The following is an 18,551-nucleotide window of genomic DNA, read 5'->3' on the forward strand; positions in this document are numbered from 1 at the left end:
CTTCATTGGATCTACTGGCTTCATAGATTAGCTCAGGTTGGAAAAGGCCTTAAAGATTATCAAGTCCATCTGCAACCTAACCACACTACCCTAACTCTAACAACCCTCTGCTAAATCACGTCCCTGAGAACCATATCCGAATGGATTTTACACACATTCAGGTATGGTGACTCAACCACCTCCCTGGGGAGCCTATTCCAGAGCTTAGCAACCCTTTCTGTAAAGAAGTGTTTCCTGATATCCAACCTAAACATCCCCTGGCACAACATAGGGCCATTTCCCCTCATCTTGTCACCTGTCACCAGTGAGAAGAGACCAACCCCGCTCTTGCTGTAAGCACCTTTCAGGTATTGGAACAGAGTGATAAGGTCTCCCCTCAGCTTCCTCTTCCCCAGACTAAACAGCCCCAGTTCCTTCAGTCTCTCCTCATAGGACATTTTCTCCAAGCCCTTCACAAGCCTTGTTGCCCTTCTTTGGATCTGCTCCAGCACCTCAATGTCCTTTCTGTACTGAGGTGCCCAAAACTGAACACAGTACTTGAGGTGAGGCCTCACCAGTGCTGAGCTGAGTACACGGGCAGGATGACTTCCCTAGTCCTGCTCACCACACCATTCCTGATACAAGCCAGGATGCCATTGGCCTTCTTGGCCACCTGGGCACACTGCTGGCTCAAATTCAGCTGACTGTCCACCAGTACACCGAAGTCTCTTTCCTTCAGGCAGCTTTCCAGCCACTCCTCCCCAAGCCTGTAGGGTTGCCTGGGGTTGTTGTGGCCAAAATGACCTGACACTTGGCCCTATTGAAACCCATACAGTTAACCTTGTCCATCAATCCAGTCTATCCAGGTCCCTCTGTAGTGCCTTTCTCCCATCTGGCAGAGGGACACCATACTGACGTTCTGCTACAGGCCTCCTGACCAAGAAGGCTAAATGGATAAGGCCTTCTGTAAACAGCTATGAGCAACTTCAAGTTCACAAAACATGGTCCTCATGAGTGACTTCTTCCACCCCAATATCTACTGGAAGTACAACACAGCAGGGCACCAGCAATCAAAAGGTTCCTGGAATGTGTTGATAATAATTTCTTCTTCCAAGTGGTACAGGAACCCATGAGAATAGGTTCTGTGCTGCACCTTGTCCTCACCAATGAGGAGGGACTGGTGAGTAACGTGAAGCTCAAGGGCAGCCTTGACTGCAGTGACCATGAAATGGTAAATGTTAAGATCTTTAGGGTGTCAAGAGGGTACACAGCCAGCTTACAACCCTGGATTTGAGGAGAGCAGACTTGGAACTCTTTGGGGAACTTCTTGGCAGGATGACATGGGATAAAGTCCTGGAGGGAAGAGGAGCCCAAGAAAGCTGATAAGTATTCAAGGACCATCTCCTCCAAGCCTAGAAGCAGTGCATCCCAAGAAAAATGAAGGCAGGCAAGAATGTCAGGAGGCCTCTGTGGATCGACGAGGAACTCCTGGACTTACTTAAGTGCAAAAAGAAAGTTTATAAGGAGTGGAAGCAAGGAACAGGTTACATGGTAGAACTACAAAGAAGTTGTCTGAGCAGCCAGGTCAGGGAAGAGGTGGTCCGAGAGCGCCTAGGCAACACCAATGTTCACAAATCCATGGGACCCGATGGGATTCATCCACGGGTGCTGAGGGAGCTGGCAGAGGTGATTGCTGAACCGCTTTCTGTCATCTTTGAGAAGTCTTGGAGGACGGGGGAGGTGCCTGAAGACTGGAAGATAGCCAACGTCACCCCGGTCTTCAAAATAGGCAAGAAGGAAGACCCAGGCAATTATAGGCCAGTCAGCCTCACCTCTGTCCCTGGAAAGGTGATGGAACAGCTTGTATTGGATGTCATCTCCAGACAACTGGAAGAAGAGGAGGTTATCAGGAGTAGTCAGCACGGGTTCACAAGGGGGAGGTGGTGCTTGACCAACCTGGTAGCCTTCTATGATGTTGTCTCTGGCTGGGTGGATAGGGGGAAAGCAGTGGATGTAGTCTACCTTGATTTCAGCAAGGCATTTGATACCGTCCCCCACGACATCCTTATAACAAAGCTGAGGAAATGTGGGATAGATGAGTGGACAGTGAGGTGGGTTGAGAACTGGCTGACTGGCAGAGCACAGAGGGTCGTTGTTGGTGGTGCAGAGTCCGGTTGGAGACCTGTAAGCAGTGGTGTTCCTCAGGGGTCTGTACTGGGTCCGGTCTTGTTCAACATCTTCATCAATGACCTTGAGGAGGGGATAATGGCCACCCTCAGCAAGTTTGCTGATGATACGAAGTTGGGAGGATTGGCTGACACGCCTGAAGGCTGTGTTGCCATTCAGCAAGACCTGGATAGGCTGGAGAGCTGGGCAGAAAAAAACCGGATGAGGTTTAACAAAAGCAAGTGTAGAGTCTTGCATCTGGGGAGGAATAATTCCATGCACCAGTACAGGTTGGGGGATGACCTGCTGGAGGGGAGCTCTGCGGAGAGGGACCTGGGTGTCCTGGTGGACGACAGGTTGGCCATGAGCCAGCAGTGTGCCCTTGTGGCCAAAAAGGCCAATGGCTTACTAGGGTGCATTAAAAAGAGCGTGTCCAGCAGGTCGAAGGAGGTGATCCTCCCCCTCTACTCTGCCCTGGTAAGACCTCATCTGGAGTACTGTGTCCAGTTCTGGGCTCCCCAGTACAAAAAAGACAAGGATCTCTTGGAAAGAGTCCAGCGGAGGGCCACGAAGATGGTGAAGGGCCTGGAGCATCTCTCCTACGAGGAAAGGCTGAGTGAACTGGGTCTGTTCAGCCTTGAGAAAAGGAGACTGAGAGGGGACCTGATCCAGGTCTATAAATATCTAAGGTGTGGGGGGCAGAATGGCGAGGCCAGACTGTTTTCAGTGGTGAGTGGAGACAGGACAAGGGGAAACGGCTGGAAACTGCAGCATAGGAAGTTCCGCACAAATGTGCGCAAGAACTTCTTTACAGTGAGGTGACGGAGCACTGGAACAGGCTGCCCAGGGAGGTGGTGGAGTCTCCTTCTCTGGAGATGTTCAAGACCTGCCTGGATGCCTACCTGTGCGACCTGTTGTAGGGAACCTGCTTTGGCAAGGGGGTTGGACTTGATGATCTCTGGAGGTCCCTTCCAACCCCTACAATTCTGTGATTCTGTGATTCTGTGAATCGGATGAGAAAAGCTAAAACCCAGATAGAATTATATCAGCCAGGGACATAAAGGGGAAAGAGAAGAAATTCTACAGGTTTATCAGTAATAAAAGTAAGGCCAGGGAAGACATGGGTCCTCTCTGGAAGAAAACTGAAGACCTGATCATGAGAGAGAAAAAAAAAGCTGAGGTACTTATGATTTTTTTTGCCTCAGTCTTCACCAGGAAGGGCTCTGGCTACACCATCCAAGCTGCAGAAAGCAAAGGTAAGAACCTGGAGAAGGAAAATCTGCCTCCTGTAAGTGAAGATCAGGTTCAAGATTATCTAAAGAACCTGAAGGTGCACATGTCCATGGGACCCAATGAGATCCTTCCACGGGTTGCGAGGGAACTAGCAGTTGAAGTTGCCAAGCTGCTATCCATCATATTTGAAAGGTCATGGCAGTGATGTGAAGTTCCCATTGACTGGAAAAGGGGAAACATAACCCTCATTTTCAAGAAGGAAAAAAAAAAAGAAGATCCAGGAAACTACTACTAGTCTCATCTCTGTGTCTGGCAAGATCACGGAGCAGATCCTTCTGAAGGCCATGCTAAGGCACACAGAAAATAGAGTTGAGGTGATTGATGGTAACCAACATGGTTTCACCAAGGGCAAGTCATGCCTAACAAACTTGGTGGCCTTTTATAATGGAGTTATAGTGTCACTGGATAAAGAAAGAGCAACTGACATCATCTACCTGGACTTGTGCAAAGTGTTAAACACTGTTCCACATGACATCCTTGTCACCAAACTGGGGAAAAAGAGATTTGATGGACAGACCACTCACTGGATAAGGAATTGGCTGGATCTCAGAGAGGTGCGGTCACTGGTCAGTGTCCAGGTGGAGACCAGTAATGAGTGGCATCTCTTGGGGATCAGTGCCGGTACTGGTAATATTTAGCATCTTTGTAGGCGACATGGACGGTGGGGTCGAGTGCACTCTCAGCAAGTTTGCAGACAACTCCAAGCTGAGTGGTGCAGTTGACACACTGGAAGAAAGGGATGCCATCCAGAGGGATCTGGACAGGCTTGAGAGGTGAGTCCGTGCCAACCTCCTGAAGTTCAACAAGGACAAGTGCAAGGTCCTGCACCTGGGTCAGGGTAACCCCAAGCACAGATTGGACAGAGGTTGGACTGAGAATGGCTTGAGAGCAGCCCTGGGGAGAAGGATTTTTGGGTGTTGATTGATGAAAGATTCCACATGAGCTGGCGATGTGTGCTTGCAGTCCAGGAGGCCAACCATATCCTGGGTTGCATCAAGAGAAGTGTAACCAGCAGCAGGTTAAGGGAGGTGATTCTGCCCCCCTACTCTGCTCTTGTGAGACCCCACATGGAGTACTGCATCCAGTTCTGAGGCTCCCAACACAAGAAGGATATGGAGCTATTGGAGTAGGTCCAAAGGAGGGTCACAAAGGTGATCAGAGGGCTGGAGCACCTCCCTTATGAGTGCAGGCTAAGAGACCTGGGACTCTTCCATCTGGAGAAGAGAAGGCTCTTGGGTACCTCGTAGTGGCCTTCCAGTACCTGAAGGGGGCCTACAGGAAAGCTGGGGAGGGACTTTTTATAAGGGCAGGTAGTGGCAGGACAAGGGGAAATGGTTTAAACTGGAAGAGGGTAGATTTAGAGTAGATACTAGAAAGAAACTCTTTACTGTGAAGGTGATGAGACACTGGAACAGGTTGCCCTTGAGGTTGTGGATGCCACCTCCCTGGAAGCATTCAAGGCCAGGCTGGATGGGGGTTTGAGAAACCTGGTCTAGATGGAGATGTCCCTGCCTATTGTGGAGGAGGTGGAACTAGGTTACCCTAAAGGTATCTTCAAACCCAAACCATTCTATGATTCTATGAAGAATCTACATTGTTTAATCTGAAAGTATCAGGTCTGTTAACTTGAAAATCTATACTGGGCTTTTCCACAGGCCAGTCTTTTATGGGGATGAAGATGATGGCGGTGTCAGTGTGGGTTACCCAGAGAAACAACAGTGCAACAAGGTTGCATGCAAGCCCTAGGATTCCACACCTGGCAAAGACTGTGGATGCTAAACCCCCACGGAGAACGGTTTCAAAGAAATGAGTTATGCACCTTGCAGCCCGTGGGGTTGGTTTTGTGTGTTTTTCTGAACATGACCAAAAACTTCTGACCTCAAGCTAAAACAGGAAAGAAACACTTCCCTAAGTCTGAATATAGTGTAGTTCAGAACAGAGGCAAGGTTTGTCCCTACTCAGGGATAGTGAAGTCACTTTCTGAATGCACTGTGCCTTTTGCAAACTGCACTTCTCACCAGTTAAATTAGACATAGATAATGCCTAGTGCTGATGATGTTGTATTAACAGCACTTGCAGTAGCAGGCAGGGCATGAGCCTGAATCAAGACAGAGGAAGCTTTGCTGAATGAAAAAAGATACCAAAGTACAACAATATTCGGCAATGGAAAACTTAAAAACAAAAAAACCTAAAGGCATAGTGATGAGTTAAATTACTGAAGCAGTTGAGTGAGTATACAGTAAATGTTATTTGATGCTGGTACTGAATCAAGCATTGGAAAGTTTGAGAGATCCTTGAAGTATTGACAATGCAATTGACTTCCACTTGAAATGAATCATTACAACTGTGGTTTTTTTTTCAGCTTCTCCACCCGTTCAGAGTAAAAAACAATGTATGAGATATATGGCCTAAGGAGACTTCTGCCTCTCTGTTGATGCATTTCAGTGTTCTTGACTTTCAGTAAATAGGTTTTGAGTTGTTTGGGCTTTTTTAACTGGAACTCAATGGCATGTAGATAGGGTGCCAGATTTCAGCTGTAAGTTTTTCATGGCAGAAGTAGATGTTCCTGTCTTGCTCGGTCTATACCCAGGCACCTCTGTGAATCTTTTATTTATAATCATACTGGTTCTGCTTCTGTATGAAACATACTATTCACAAAATACTAATCTCCAGGTATGATATGAGGTACCGATTTCATGTCCAACAGCTGTAGTACAGGTGACCTTTGGGGCAAAAAAAAAAAAGGCTTTTAAGTTTGCTGTATAGGTCTAAAGCTGAACTTGGAAATGGAAAAAAAAAAAAAAGAAAAAAAAAACCAACCCACAATGGTAGGCTTTCCTTTTGTGCTTCAGGAAGTGAAAGGAAAAGAGTTTTACATGGTTTCTAATGCTAGGCATGTGATAACTCAGCAGCATGTGGGAGTTTTCTGCTTTGTAGCCTTATTCAACCTGAGAGAATGGCATGGAGCTGTGTCAGGGGAGAGGCAGCTGGGGCTTAGGGAAAGGGTCTGCACCACAGGGCATTGGGCACAACCCCCAGAGCCAGAGTTCAGGAAGTGTTTGGACAGTGCTGTCAGACACTGAGTGCTGTGTGAAGCCCAGAATTGGACCCAGCAATCCTTGTGGGTCTCTTCCAACTCAGGATTATTCTATGATTCAGTCATGCCTCTCTGATCTTGGCTATCACCTAACAGTTTCTGAAAAAACATGGCAATGGCTAAATAGTCAGTTGTAAGAGATAGGACATGATTCTTTCAAGGTGGCTGCCATGAATCCAGTGGATTTGCTTTGCCAGCCAAGGAGAGCTTTGATTCTTGGTGTCTGGTGCTTTGCCAGGAGGCCATTGAGGAGAATGTTTCCACCACTGTTGGATCTCCCTCAGCATCAGTGCCTTCTTTTTCTGCTGCAGATAGGTGAAGGGACAAGCTGAGGAGCTGTGGAGTTCAGGCTTCACTGGCAAGCAAGATGGTGAAATGTGACAGCTGTCACTTCCATCTGCTGTGATATGGGCCCAGATGACCTCTGCAGATGGAACAGGGCAGGCCCTGGGCCTCAAGAACTCTGTCTGCTGCCCTGTGACTCACCAGAGCTGGTCTGGAAGCTGCCCAGCATCCCTGTTACACTGGCAGAGAATTGGCACAGAATAACACAGGCTCTGGCAGCAACAACATGAAAGTGGCTCTTAATGAGATGGGGAGGCACTAAAGAAAGTTCAGAGCCAAAGGGCAGTGGGAAGAGAAGGAGTGCTCAGTCAGTTATACCCACCCCAAAATGATCTGTTAATCACTGCTGCCATTGTGAGGTTCACAATAAATCTGTGTCTGCCCTGGCCGCCCGCGTCTCATTATGCACAAACATGCAGATCAGGAATGTCAGCCTCAATAGTGATTTGTCGTGTGAGCTCGGCTGCAGCCGAGTGGGCTGGGACCTGCATGGTTAGCTGTCTTTGTGTTTTCTTTTTTGCTTTTTTTCTTCTTTTTTGTTTTTTTTTGTTTTGTTTTTCTTTCTTGTGAGGGTATCAGTTTGCTTTTGGAAATGTTGGTTCGCTCTGTCCTGTGGGCAGTAAACTTGCCCTTTTTCTCAGCGATTTGCAAATTCTGTGATGTTAACATTTTATACAAGGTGGGGAGGAAAGAAATATCTTTCATATGTGCCATTAGTTAATGATTGAGTTTTTGTTCACGTGGTTTTTTTTCCAGTCCTCCTCCATGTACAGCGTCATGCATATTACTGAGGCTAGGGCAACACCTACATGTATTTATGCAGCTGATATACAGTGCCCATTATTCAAACATTCCGGACTGCCTTGATAATGCTAATTAATTTAAGCCCTGCAGCACCCCTTTGAGGCAACTTTTGTTGGTCCTGATAGATGCATGCATTGTAACTGCTCTTTGTTATTTATTTTTGATATGATTTCTATCCCAGAGGGGGAAGGGGAAAAAAAAAAAAAAGGAATAACTCTTACTTTCATAGGTAGTTGGCAGAATGTTAGATTTTAATCTCAGCAAAACAATGTATGAAGTAAACTGTGGATTTTATTGCAAGTCATGCCTCAGAGGTTCTCATTTTCTTTCAGAGCCTCAGTTCCTGAAGCCAGGTGAACTTAAACTCCTTTTGTTTTTAACTCCTTTTGTTTTTAAAAGTCTGTCTAGCTTGTGTGTGATTACAAAATAAATTTGATGTATTGTCTCCACTTAGACTAAAATCTAAGATGCAGTGAGGTAGGTAAATAACTTGACTAAGGTTGTGGTTTTATTTATATTTATTCTTAACGTTTTTGCATGATTAGGACTGGGAATGCCAATGACAAGTGCATGTAGTTCAAAAGAGAGCCCCACACATTACTAGTTGGTTTTGAGTTTGTTTTCTTCAGATCTCTGCAGTCCTATATTGCATTAGCTAGGTCAAACAAGGGCAACCCGCTGTTTCCTTTCTCTCCATGTGCAAACCAAAAATGTTTTCAAACATCAGCTCACACTTTTTTTTGGTCTATGCTCATTGTAAAATCTATTAAAGAAGTATTCAGCGTGTCTTCTCCAAATGCTTTATCCTCCTTTCTCTTTATGCTCCTTTCTGAACTCGATCCTTTTTCTCCACCTCTTTTGTCAACACTGAGCTCATTTACTGTATCTTTCTTACCCTTCCCACATCTGCTTTTGGTGCTCAGTCTTAAGTACTGACAATGGCTACAGAAGCAGTGAGCTCAAGTTTTATTCAAAGCACAGGCAAACCAGTACTGATTTCTCCCTCCTACTGGAAAATTCTTAGTTCCTTAACATTGTTATAGGTGCAGGTGTCTGCTGTGGCCTGGAGCATGATTTCACAATCTTTTTGGGGCCAATCTGAGACCACACTGACACCAAAGGACGCAATCACCATTTTCTAGTATCTGCTCCTACCATCTCCTGTCAAGTAGCTGTCTGAGTTCATAGATGACTAATTTTTTGTAACTGTAGGTGAGGAAACTGATCTGATCTGCAGCACAGCCACGTGGTTACTAGTGCTTGTGCCAAGAAGCCGTGGGAAACATACAGCCAAGAGCAGGCAAAAGCATGACCACCAGTTTTGGTAGTGGTGCAGTCTCTGGCTTAAATTACCATCTAATGGCACTCCAAGCTGTAGTTTCAAGGTGATCCCACATCTCAACAAATTCACAGCTGTGACCTTCTGCTTTTTGCTAGTACAAACATTTTCCCACAGCTGTGGTGAACCAGACTGGTCACCTGAGCCAAATGGAGAAAGAGAGAATTTCATTTTTTTCTGTGTTTATTAGTCAATTTTTGGCATAAATTATCCTCCCAATTAACTGAACAAGTGGCCCACTCTAAGGCTGCCTTCCAGTCAGTGCTTTTCACTGTGTTATAAATCTGGCCTCCTGTTCCCAGGCAGTGAAGATTGTGGTAGGGTATACTGCTGCTTAGAAGGAGTTATACTTTCTTCTTATGCTTTCCAAACTTCATGTTTATGCTTATTTCTGCCCTGACTGGCACTCAGCCCCCCACCTAGAAACCTCATCAGCCCTACAGCAAGCAGTGCTTTAAACAGGTCACAAAGCAGTATGTGTCCTAGACAAGGCAGGTTGCTGACACACATGGATTGGGCCAAAAAGAAGTTTGAGGTGTTCATAAATTCATTTGCTATGCAAATACGGGCTTGGTGGGTGTTCTCCCTTCCACAACCATGGCTATTTTAAAGCATTGCATTATAATCAGCTGGTCTGGAGGGTCCACAAGCAACGTGTCTTCCCCAGAGGTTAACACTTTGTATTTATTTTTTCAGAGCAACTTCCATCTTCATTTTTAAACTGAAGGTAGTTTAGACAAAAAAGCTTTGATGATTTTTTGTTTGTTTAGTTGAATATGAAAACCACCTCTCCTTTCTTCTGTTTCGGCAGTTAAATATTCTGGTTGACACTGGGAGCAGTAATTTTGCTGTAGCAGGTGTGCCTGATCCTGATGTCACCTCCTACTTCAATACAGAGCTGTAAGTACCTGTTCTGCACGCAGTGGTGGGATAGGATGTCTTTGAGATTCTGACTACTCGATGCATAAGAAGATGATCAGGAAGTTCATGGGGCTTCTCTGACATCCCGTTGAGAGTGGGTTTCTTCCTGAGAGGGTTTTCTTCCTGAACCAGAAGGTCAGCTGTCCCCAGTGCAGAGTCCACCATTTGACACCACAAATGTTCCCACTGACAGCAAAATGATCTGGTGATGAAATAATGACAGCAAAACAGATCTGGGCCCTGTGCTAATTAGAGCTGAGGAAAAAGGAAGATTATAGTGTAAAAATTATTTGCAAGATCACACCAACTTCAACCAGTTTCTTGTCCAAACGGTCTTGGAAGGAATTACAAGTTTAAAATTGCTTTCCTTTTGTTTAAAAACAATAACTAACACTAACTTTATCTACTGCTTGACATTTTATCTAAAACCAAAATTAATCAGTCAAAAACTCATTTGTTGTTTAATTTGGACGAGGTCTTCAGTCACTGTTTGGGATAGGCCCAGCTGGGATGTTAATAAGATACGACTTGGAGATTTTAGTGCCTGTTACACACAAAATTTGCTGTTTAACAAGAGCTGACATTAGTCACAGCCAAACACAGCATTGTATGAATAATTCATCCTCCTTTCATCTTTCCTTTCAGCCCTTCTCTTGTTTCAATTACTTCAGGTACATTTCTACAAATCAGAGTGCTTATCTTTAGCTGACCATGTAGATAAAATTACTTGAAGGTCTGATGGTGAGGAGAACATCAACATTTTCTTTACCTCTTCATGTGTTTTACCACAGGGTGTTGCTTTTTTTTTCTAATAAGATGCACTGGTGACGGAGGCAAAGCCAGTATTTCCATGCTGCCCAGTAGAATAACCATACCTCCTGTCACATATTCAGCTGTTGGTAGAGATGTTTCACATAGGTCTGAAAAGTCCAGAATTAGCACTTGAATACTATTTCTGTGCTACTGCAGAATTTTACTTGCTAGCTATCCCTTTCCATAGGTGGCGGCTGTAATTACAAGAAAACTGAATTGTCAGGAACTAAAAGCTGAAGTATTCCTCCTCACTTTTCTTTTCAGTGATGTTACTTTGTCTGGACAGGCAAGGCCTCTCTTAGAAGAACCACACAACATTGCAAACAGCAACAACAACAGAGACTGTGTATTGAGAATGCTATGAAATCACTAGAAGGTTACAGCCTCTTATCAGTGTTCTCTGTGTACATTGTGTTTTTAGAACTTTGATACAAAATTAATGATGAAACCTTGAAAATTAGGCCCTGCAGAGTTAAGGGTACTTTACCAAGTGATTTGAATTCAGTAATAGCAGCAAGCAATTGTGATAGCAGTTCCTAGCTTGGGTCGGATTGATGCAGAACTGGAATTTGCTCAGAATGAAGTGCAGCCATTAGCACGCTTGAACCCAGCTACATCAAGCTTCTTTCCTTTCAGGTAGTTAAGGCATAAATGTCAGCTGGAGCACATCTTGGCCCCATTGTAATCAGTAAGGCATTTAAATACTGATTGAAAGAAAACTCTGTAGGTCACCTGTTATGTATTCCCACTGAGGCAAGGGCTGTCACTAGAATGGATCAACCATGGCTGATTCTTGCCAAGTCCTGTAAGCCTCTGAGGGTGGAGAATTCATGAACTCTGGGCAGTGTGCTTCACTCATGTGCCATGCTCTCTTGTAGAGGAAATGCTTCGTAATATCCCAACTGTACTTAACAAAAGGATGTTAACCCTGACAAAGAAAGTTGTCTATGTCATTTCTGTAGCCATCTTTTAAGTGGTTGTAAGCTGCTATGAATTCTCCTTTTAGCTTCATTTGCAAAACAAGCCAAGATCCACTTAACTTTTCATAGGTCCTTTCTTGAGGTCCCTGACCTATTTGGCAGCCCTCTACCAGTCCATTTCTCCACATGCCTGTTTAACTGGCTTCATACAGCTGGCTACAATATTCCAGTTGTGGTCTCACCAGTGCTGGCCAGAAAAGGATAATAAACTTGCTTAGATATATTGACTGTTGCTCTCCAAATGCAGTCTGTTGTAGTTGCTAAATGCACAGTGCAAGCATACTGCTGGCTCTTATTCTGGTGTCCACCATCACCTGAGATCCCTTTCTGTTGCTTCTCAGCCTATCCCAGTGTGTGGAGTTGTTTCACCTGAGCTGCAAAACTTTATGCTTCTCCTTGTTGAATGAATGAAGTTTCTGTTGGTCCACTCTTCCCATTTTTCAAAGTTGCTCTGGATTCAAGCTCTGCCATTCAGCACGCTCTTTAAGGTAGTGTCCTGTGGTAATCTGCTTGAGGGTGCAGTCTGTCCATCATGTCGGTTCTTCACAAAAATTTTCTCCCCACTGATGTCATGCACTCTATATGTCATGAGCTTGACACTGAGCCATTGATCACTGACTCTTTTAGGCCTGGAGGTATAGCCCATTTTCAGACACCCATTGGTCTGTTCATTCAGCTCTACATCCTCAGCTTCTAAATGGGAATGCTGTGGGAGGTGGTGTCAGCAGTCTGACTAAATCCAGCAAGCGATTCTCTGTGACTCTTCCTGAGCTGAGGTGAAATCACTGGGCCTATAGGCTCATTGCTCATCTATTTTTGAGACTAGACTTTTCCTGGCAATCAGATCACTTTCCCTAATTTTCAGTGATTTTGCATAAATGGTAGGCAGGGGCCTTGCTTTTATGTCAGCCAGGTCTCTAAAACGACTCCAGTGTGATCTTTACCCATGTGCAAGTGAAGCAAATAGTTTGTGTGCACTTTTCTTCCATTCCATGTAGCACACTTTAAAATTAAATAAAGACATTGTCTCTCATCTAATACTTATTTCTGTAGTTTTTCCCTTTCTCATCATAAAGTGCTTTCATATCAAAGTCATAAACTGGAAATTGAAGGCAAGAGAAAAGAAGGGTTAGTAATTTGTTATATTAGTAAAATTACTGGGACTGAGTTAGAAGTAAACACTTATTAGAATATTGTGTTGGAGAAACATTATGATGAGTATGAATTTCCTGATTGCCAACATCTTATTTTAATTTTTTTCAAATGATCAAAATATTAAATTAAATGCATGATTGATTTTGAACAGAAACTGGGGAGAGTGCATAGGAAAGGTATCACCTTTGTTTCAAGAGTCTTGAGGAACTTGGCATGTGTTTTGTTCAGAACAGCCTTCCTTGAGCAATTTTGTAACCAATTTGTTTACTCATATTATGTTTTCTTGTCATATGGTTGCATTGTTTAATTATCTCAGGTTTTCCATACAAAACAAGCAGAGCTATTCTCATGAATTCGTTAACAACTTGGGTTTTTGAGTGGCTCTTAGCAAATTCTGCTGTGAAAAGTTCTGGCATTGATGTTCATACTTCATAAGTCACCAAGATATATAATGTTGTGAGAAGTGGCCTCATAAACTGGAAAGAAAAGAAAGTCATGGCATTTGTTTCTCATGCTATTCAAAATAATAAGTAGTTTTTGTTGAATATGCTAGTTGTGATAAAAAGAGCTACTTAAACAAATTTATAAAGTGCTTTTCAGACTTAAAACTAAATCAGCCTTAGCGTTGTAACAGCGCATAAGAGAATGACATACATGGGCTGTCAGAACTCAGCACTGGTATCCAGTTTTATTTCAGTGTAAGTACCACTGCCTCACAGTCTAAAGTTTAAAGAAAAAACTGCTCAAGAGTTAGGTGGGGTAAGAAAATTACAAGGAAAAAAAAATTGAGATTATGCAATAAATTATATTATTATATTATTATTATATATATTATATACCTGCTTGCAAAAGTAAGCTTCTGCTTCACATTGTGGTCCTGCAAATTTGGCTGTGTACCCTGCGTATTTTATGGTTCAGGGTGAATTAGAAACTTGTTCTGGAACCCCTTCAAATTAGATGGGCTCCTTGGTTAAAAATTAGTAATTTATGTTGTGGAATAGCCTGTAGACAACTAGGTTGGTTGCTCAGTATTCTTTTTCACTTTGTCTTAAAGTCATTGGCTCTGAATCACTTGTCTTGTGCCATCTATCTATCACTGGAGGGAATGAAAACATCTGTTCAGATCTTTTGGTCAGTTGCCATTTTCCATCTCTTCTTCGCCATTGCTGGTTGTAAAGATTATTTGCTTCTTCAGAAAAAAAAGGGGGGGAAAAAAAGGGCAGACAGGAAATCTAAAGGCTTTTTTTATGCAGAGTGGCAATGGGAGTGCATGAAATGAAGGAGGAGTTGCATGTTTGGTGAGGTCAAAATTAAACAGTGCTTTATGCACAGTGGTTTTGTTGTAGCTCTGTTGAGCTTCCTTTAAGTGTAGAATGACCACAGAAATGTTTTGACTATGTTTTGTTCAGTGCTGTAGGCTGGTATTGAAGATTAACTACATATGGTAATGAACCCATTACTAGAGTTCTAAGCTGAGGCTGGAGAGCCATTCAAGGTCTGAGAATTTTCTGTTGGCTGCTCTGGAGAGAAAACAGTTAACTGCTGAGGAAAGGGTGAGAGGAGTGGTAGTACCACAGGACCTTCTGGTAGGCCTTTTTCATGCAAAGAAACACCCTTGTGGTATAACCCCGCAAGCAGCCATACAAACAAGTGATGTATAAAGCAATTGCTCACCACCTGCCAACCAGTGTCCAGCCAGTCCCCTGGCAGCAGAAGTCCCCTGGCATACTCCCCTCACTTTTATAGCTTTTTCATGTGATATCATATGGTATGGAAATACCCTTTATACCCTTTGACCAGTTTAAATCAGCTGTCCTGGTTCTGACCACTCCCAGCTCCTTGTGGCCACCTCCATCCCCTTCACTGGCAGAACAGTGTGTGAAGCTGAAAAACTGAAGTGTTCTTGACTCTCTTTAGCAACAGCTAAAACATCGATGCATTATCAACATTGTTTTTCTCCTAAAGCCAGAGCCTAGCGTCATACCATATACTATGAAGAAAATCAACTCTGTCCTATCTGAAACCAGGACAACTCCATCCCACTGAAAAAGCTGGATTTCTTATATTTGTTTCATAGTCAAAATGGCTTGTTTGGAATTGATGTGCTGTGCATTTATTTTAAAACTTTCTGCATGTGAATTAGAGCAACTCTCTAGTTTTGACCTCTAAAGCCATTTTCTTCTTTTGGATCAGTGAGTTGGAAAAGCATGGGCTGATTACAGTCAATAAGATGTAGCAGGAAATGTTTTTGCAGAACAGAATATAATTACTGCCACAAGGACGATGTCAGATCCCTCCCACATTAGGAATTTTTCTCCTTGAAATAATTAATAAGGCTTCCTCTTCAGTGTGACATTTGTGTGCTTTGCCAGTGTGATGAACATCCTCATACACATTTCTACAGGAGGGGAAGCGCAGAGGGGAGGAAGTGACTTGTCTGCCTTTGTGCAGAAGAATTCATCAACAGTACTGGGTGATGAGCCCAGTCCTTTTGTATCCTGTTCCAGAGCTCAATCCATGAGCCTATTAGTGCTCATGGAAGAACAGATATGTGCTGCTATTGTTGCTGGTCATGCAGAGTCTGTACTTGCAGACTGCCTTTGTGTTACTGTTCCAGTACTCACCTATCTTTCTAGTTTCAGATGATTCTTCTGTTGCACAGCCAGACACTTTTCAACATGACCAGCCCTGTATTTTCCCTTCCTTTTCCATGTTCTCCCACAGGTTTCTCTTATGTTGCTAATTATTCAGACTCTGTTTTGATTTATAAAATGTACTGCCAGTATCACAGTAATGCTCTGAAGACCCTGACTGAGCAGAGATGTCCCTTTGTTTAAATGTCACGGAAAAGCAAAATTACAAAGCACACTAAAACAGCAGTAGAAATGACCAGATACAGATAGTAAGTGCCAGTAACTCTGGAATTTGTGCATTTTGAAATGTAATTAGTGCAGCCTATTTTCTCATTTATTTCTACTGTCTTGGATGTTACAAGCCACCGAGTCCTGAAGCTCCCTGAAGGGCTAGGCACTGGGAATATCAAGAGCTACTCAGGATGGGGGAATGGTTTTAAACTAAGACAGGGGAGGTTTAGGTTAGATATTAGGAAGAAGTTTTTCACTCAGAGGCTGGTGATTCGCTGGAACAGATTGCTCTGAGAGGTTGTGAATGCCCCATCCCTGGATGCATTCAAGGCCAGGCTGGATGTGGCTCTGAGCAGCCTGGTCCTGTGGTTGGTGGCCCTGCTCTCTGCAGGGGTGTTGAAACTACATGATTTTTCAGGTTCTTTTCAACCCAGGCCATTCTATCATTCTATGATTATAGCTTGGCCTCTTATTCCTCCATTAACTTGGAAGGAGGATCACTTGTATGGGCATTTGGTGAAATTGCCCAACAAGGTGTGTGTGCTCAAAAAGGTGGGAGTATGTGTGTACCCATCTGAATGGTGTTCCCCATGGCAGGAAAAATTCTCCAGTCTTTTTTCTGGCTGGCTCAGGTAAAGGTGGCTGAGGAGACTTCTGTGGCAGCTCACAGGCCAGAAGAAGCAGCTCTCCAGGTCAGCTCTTGTCAGTGAGGTCTCATCTCTTGCACTGCAGTCAAGGACTTCAAGGCTTCACGGCAGCTTCTGTCAGAGCAGCTGTTAGATTAAGGCTGGGCAGATAAAGCTGTCCGCACTTGATAAATGACTTCTACTTTCTATTGTGTTACATGCATGTAATTTTTTTTAGATTTACTTTTAAAAAGGCTGTCAAGCTGAAAGTCTGCTCCGATGAAGTAAGCGTGGTCATTTTTCTCTTTAGGACAAGAAACTGCATGCCAAGGAATGGGACCAAAAATAGATTGTAAGGGATCTATCTAGGTGTTCTGTTGCTCCTTATTTGTGATGCAGATCGAGGGTAGTTGCTGTGTTTATACTGCAGGTTTTTAAAATGAAAATTTCATGTTTTTTTGTAATGTTTTTGCTAAGCTTTCTACCCAGGGTTTATTTTCTTTGCTCCTTTGCTTTTGTTATCTTGGTCTAGAAGGAAATCCTCCCTTTCATTCTCCAAGTTAGTGAATCATTTGTTAGTGAAATCTAGATCTATTAACTTCTTTATGGACAGGCCAGACTGCAGATTTCGGTGTGTATCTTACTGCTTAACTCACAGTAATATTCTCGTTTATCCAAAATGGAATTTTAATAATATTAATGAGATGTTAGTCTACAGCTATCCGGTTATCTTGGTATTTCAATTTTAGATTTGAATTCACAAGGTTTTTATTTCTTACCACTACTTAGTACGTTCCATCTCCAATTAAAAATTATTGCTCCTATTTTGATGGACAAGTTTGAGTCAGAGACACATTGCTCTAGATGGCACAAAACCTTACATTAAATTTTAAAAAATGGGAGAGGAAATTTGAGTCATTTAAGGCTTCAGGTAGGGGCTCAAGGGTTTGCTTTTAATTATTATTATAATTGACTGTTACTTCCTTTAAAGTCCATCCCCCTTCTTCTGTATGCATACGTGATTGACTTTACAGATTTTACTTTCTTTTTCCTATCTGTGAAAAATGAAGATTGGGCAGTGCTTTGGTGTCTTAGATTGTAAATAAGCAGCTCACACGTAATTGTATCTTTTCCTTTTAAAGGTCAAGTACATACAAATCACAAGGGATCGAAGTCACAGTTAAGTATAGCCAAGGAAGCTGGACTGGAGTGCTGGGTACAGATGTCATTACCATCCCAAAGGGGATTGATGGCAGCTACACCATCAACATCGCTACCATTCTTGAATCGGAGAATTTCTTCTTACCAGGGGTTAAATGGCATGGAATCCTTGGTCTTGCTTATGACACCTTAGCCAAGGTAAGTCATCTTTTCCCCAGCTTTTATCTTTCACGATGACAATAAATAGAAATGTAAATATTAAAGAGGACAGATGATGATCTGTCAGCATGAGATTCATCCCTTCCAATGACTCTATCCTAAGGATCCTTCAGATTTGTTAAAATATTGAAAGAATAAATTGGGTTGTGATGGTATCCCAGTTTCATATGTGGATTTAGGCTTTTCTGATAATGAAGGTTCTAATTTTAACACATCTGGAATAAATAAACTTTTTAAGAGTTTGTAATACAAGGAGGATAGGAGTAACAGTTATAAGGCTTCTGGTGTATGTGCAGAAAGCACTTATTAGTGCTCTAGTAATCTCCTTCAAGACTTGTCAGCAGACTGCTGAATCTTTTGTAAAAGCCCTTGGCAGTTCATTCTAAGACATTCCCCATTCATCAAGTAGAAGTTGAGATAGAAGGTATATATGGGTAGTTTCAGTACAAACGTTAGCTACCATGTTTTCATGAACATGTAACCAAATAGATCTTGTTCTTATGAGGTAAGAAATTCAGATAGAAGTTTAAATTAAAACCTAAAATGTGTAAGCTTGTAATCTAAAACTGACATTGTAATTGTTGCGCTACACAGTCGTAGCTTTCAACCTACACAGAACTGTCTGAGAAATTCACAAACTGAGATGTATCCATTTAGAACAGATGATTCAGAACTGTCTGCCAACTCTGGAATTAAAATGCTTTATTCAAGAGCTGTGTGATCATTCTGTTGACTTTACCTCAGCTGCTGTCATACATTGTCATCAGACAGACAAAGAGGAGCTGCTTC

General features: G+C 43.0%; 1 protein-coding gene across 1 annotated transcript in view; it reads left to right on the plus strand.

Moving 5' to 3' along the window:
• The window catches only part of BACE2 (beta-secretase 2), a 57,514-nt gene that overhangs the window by 15,773 nt on the left and 23,190 nt on the right, over positions 1 to 18,551 (plus strand). The window contains exons 2-3 of the mRNA XM_042810264.1: positions 9,835 to 9,923; positions 17,525 to 17,741. Coding sequence (XP_042666198.1) covers positions 9,835 to 9,923; positions 17,525 to 17,741 — 306 coding nt within the window. The remainder of the gene's footprint in view (positions 1 to 9,834; positions 9,924 to 17,524; positions 17,742 to 18,551) is intronic.

This window comes from Centrocercus urophasianus, unplaced genomic scaffold (genome assembly GCF_019232065.1).
Source record: "Centrocercus urophasianus isolate 14NV4802_14NV808 unplaced genomic scaffold, USGS_Curo_1.0 seq_12, whole genome shotgun sequence".
NCBI classification, from domain to species: domain Eukaryota; kingdom Metazoa; phylum Chordata; class Aves; order Galliformes; family Phasianidae; genus Centrocercus; species Centrocercus urophasianus.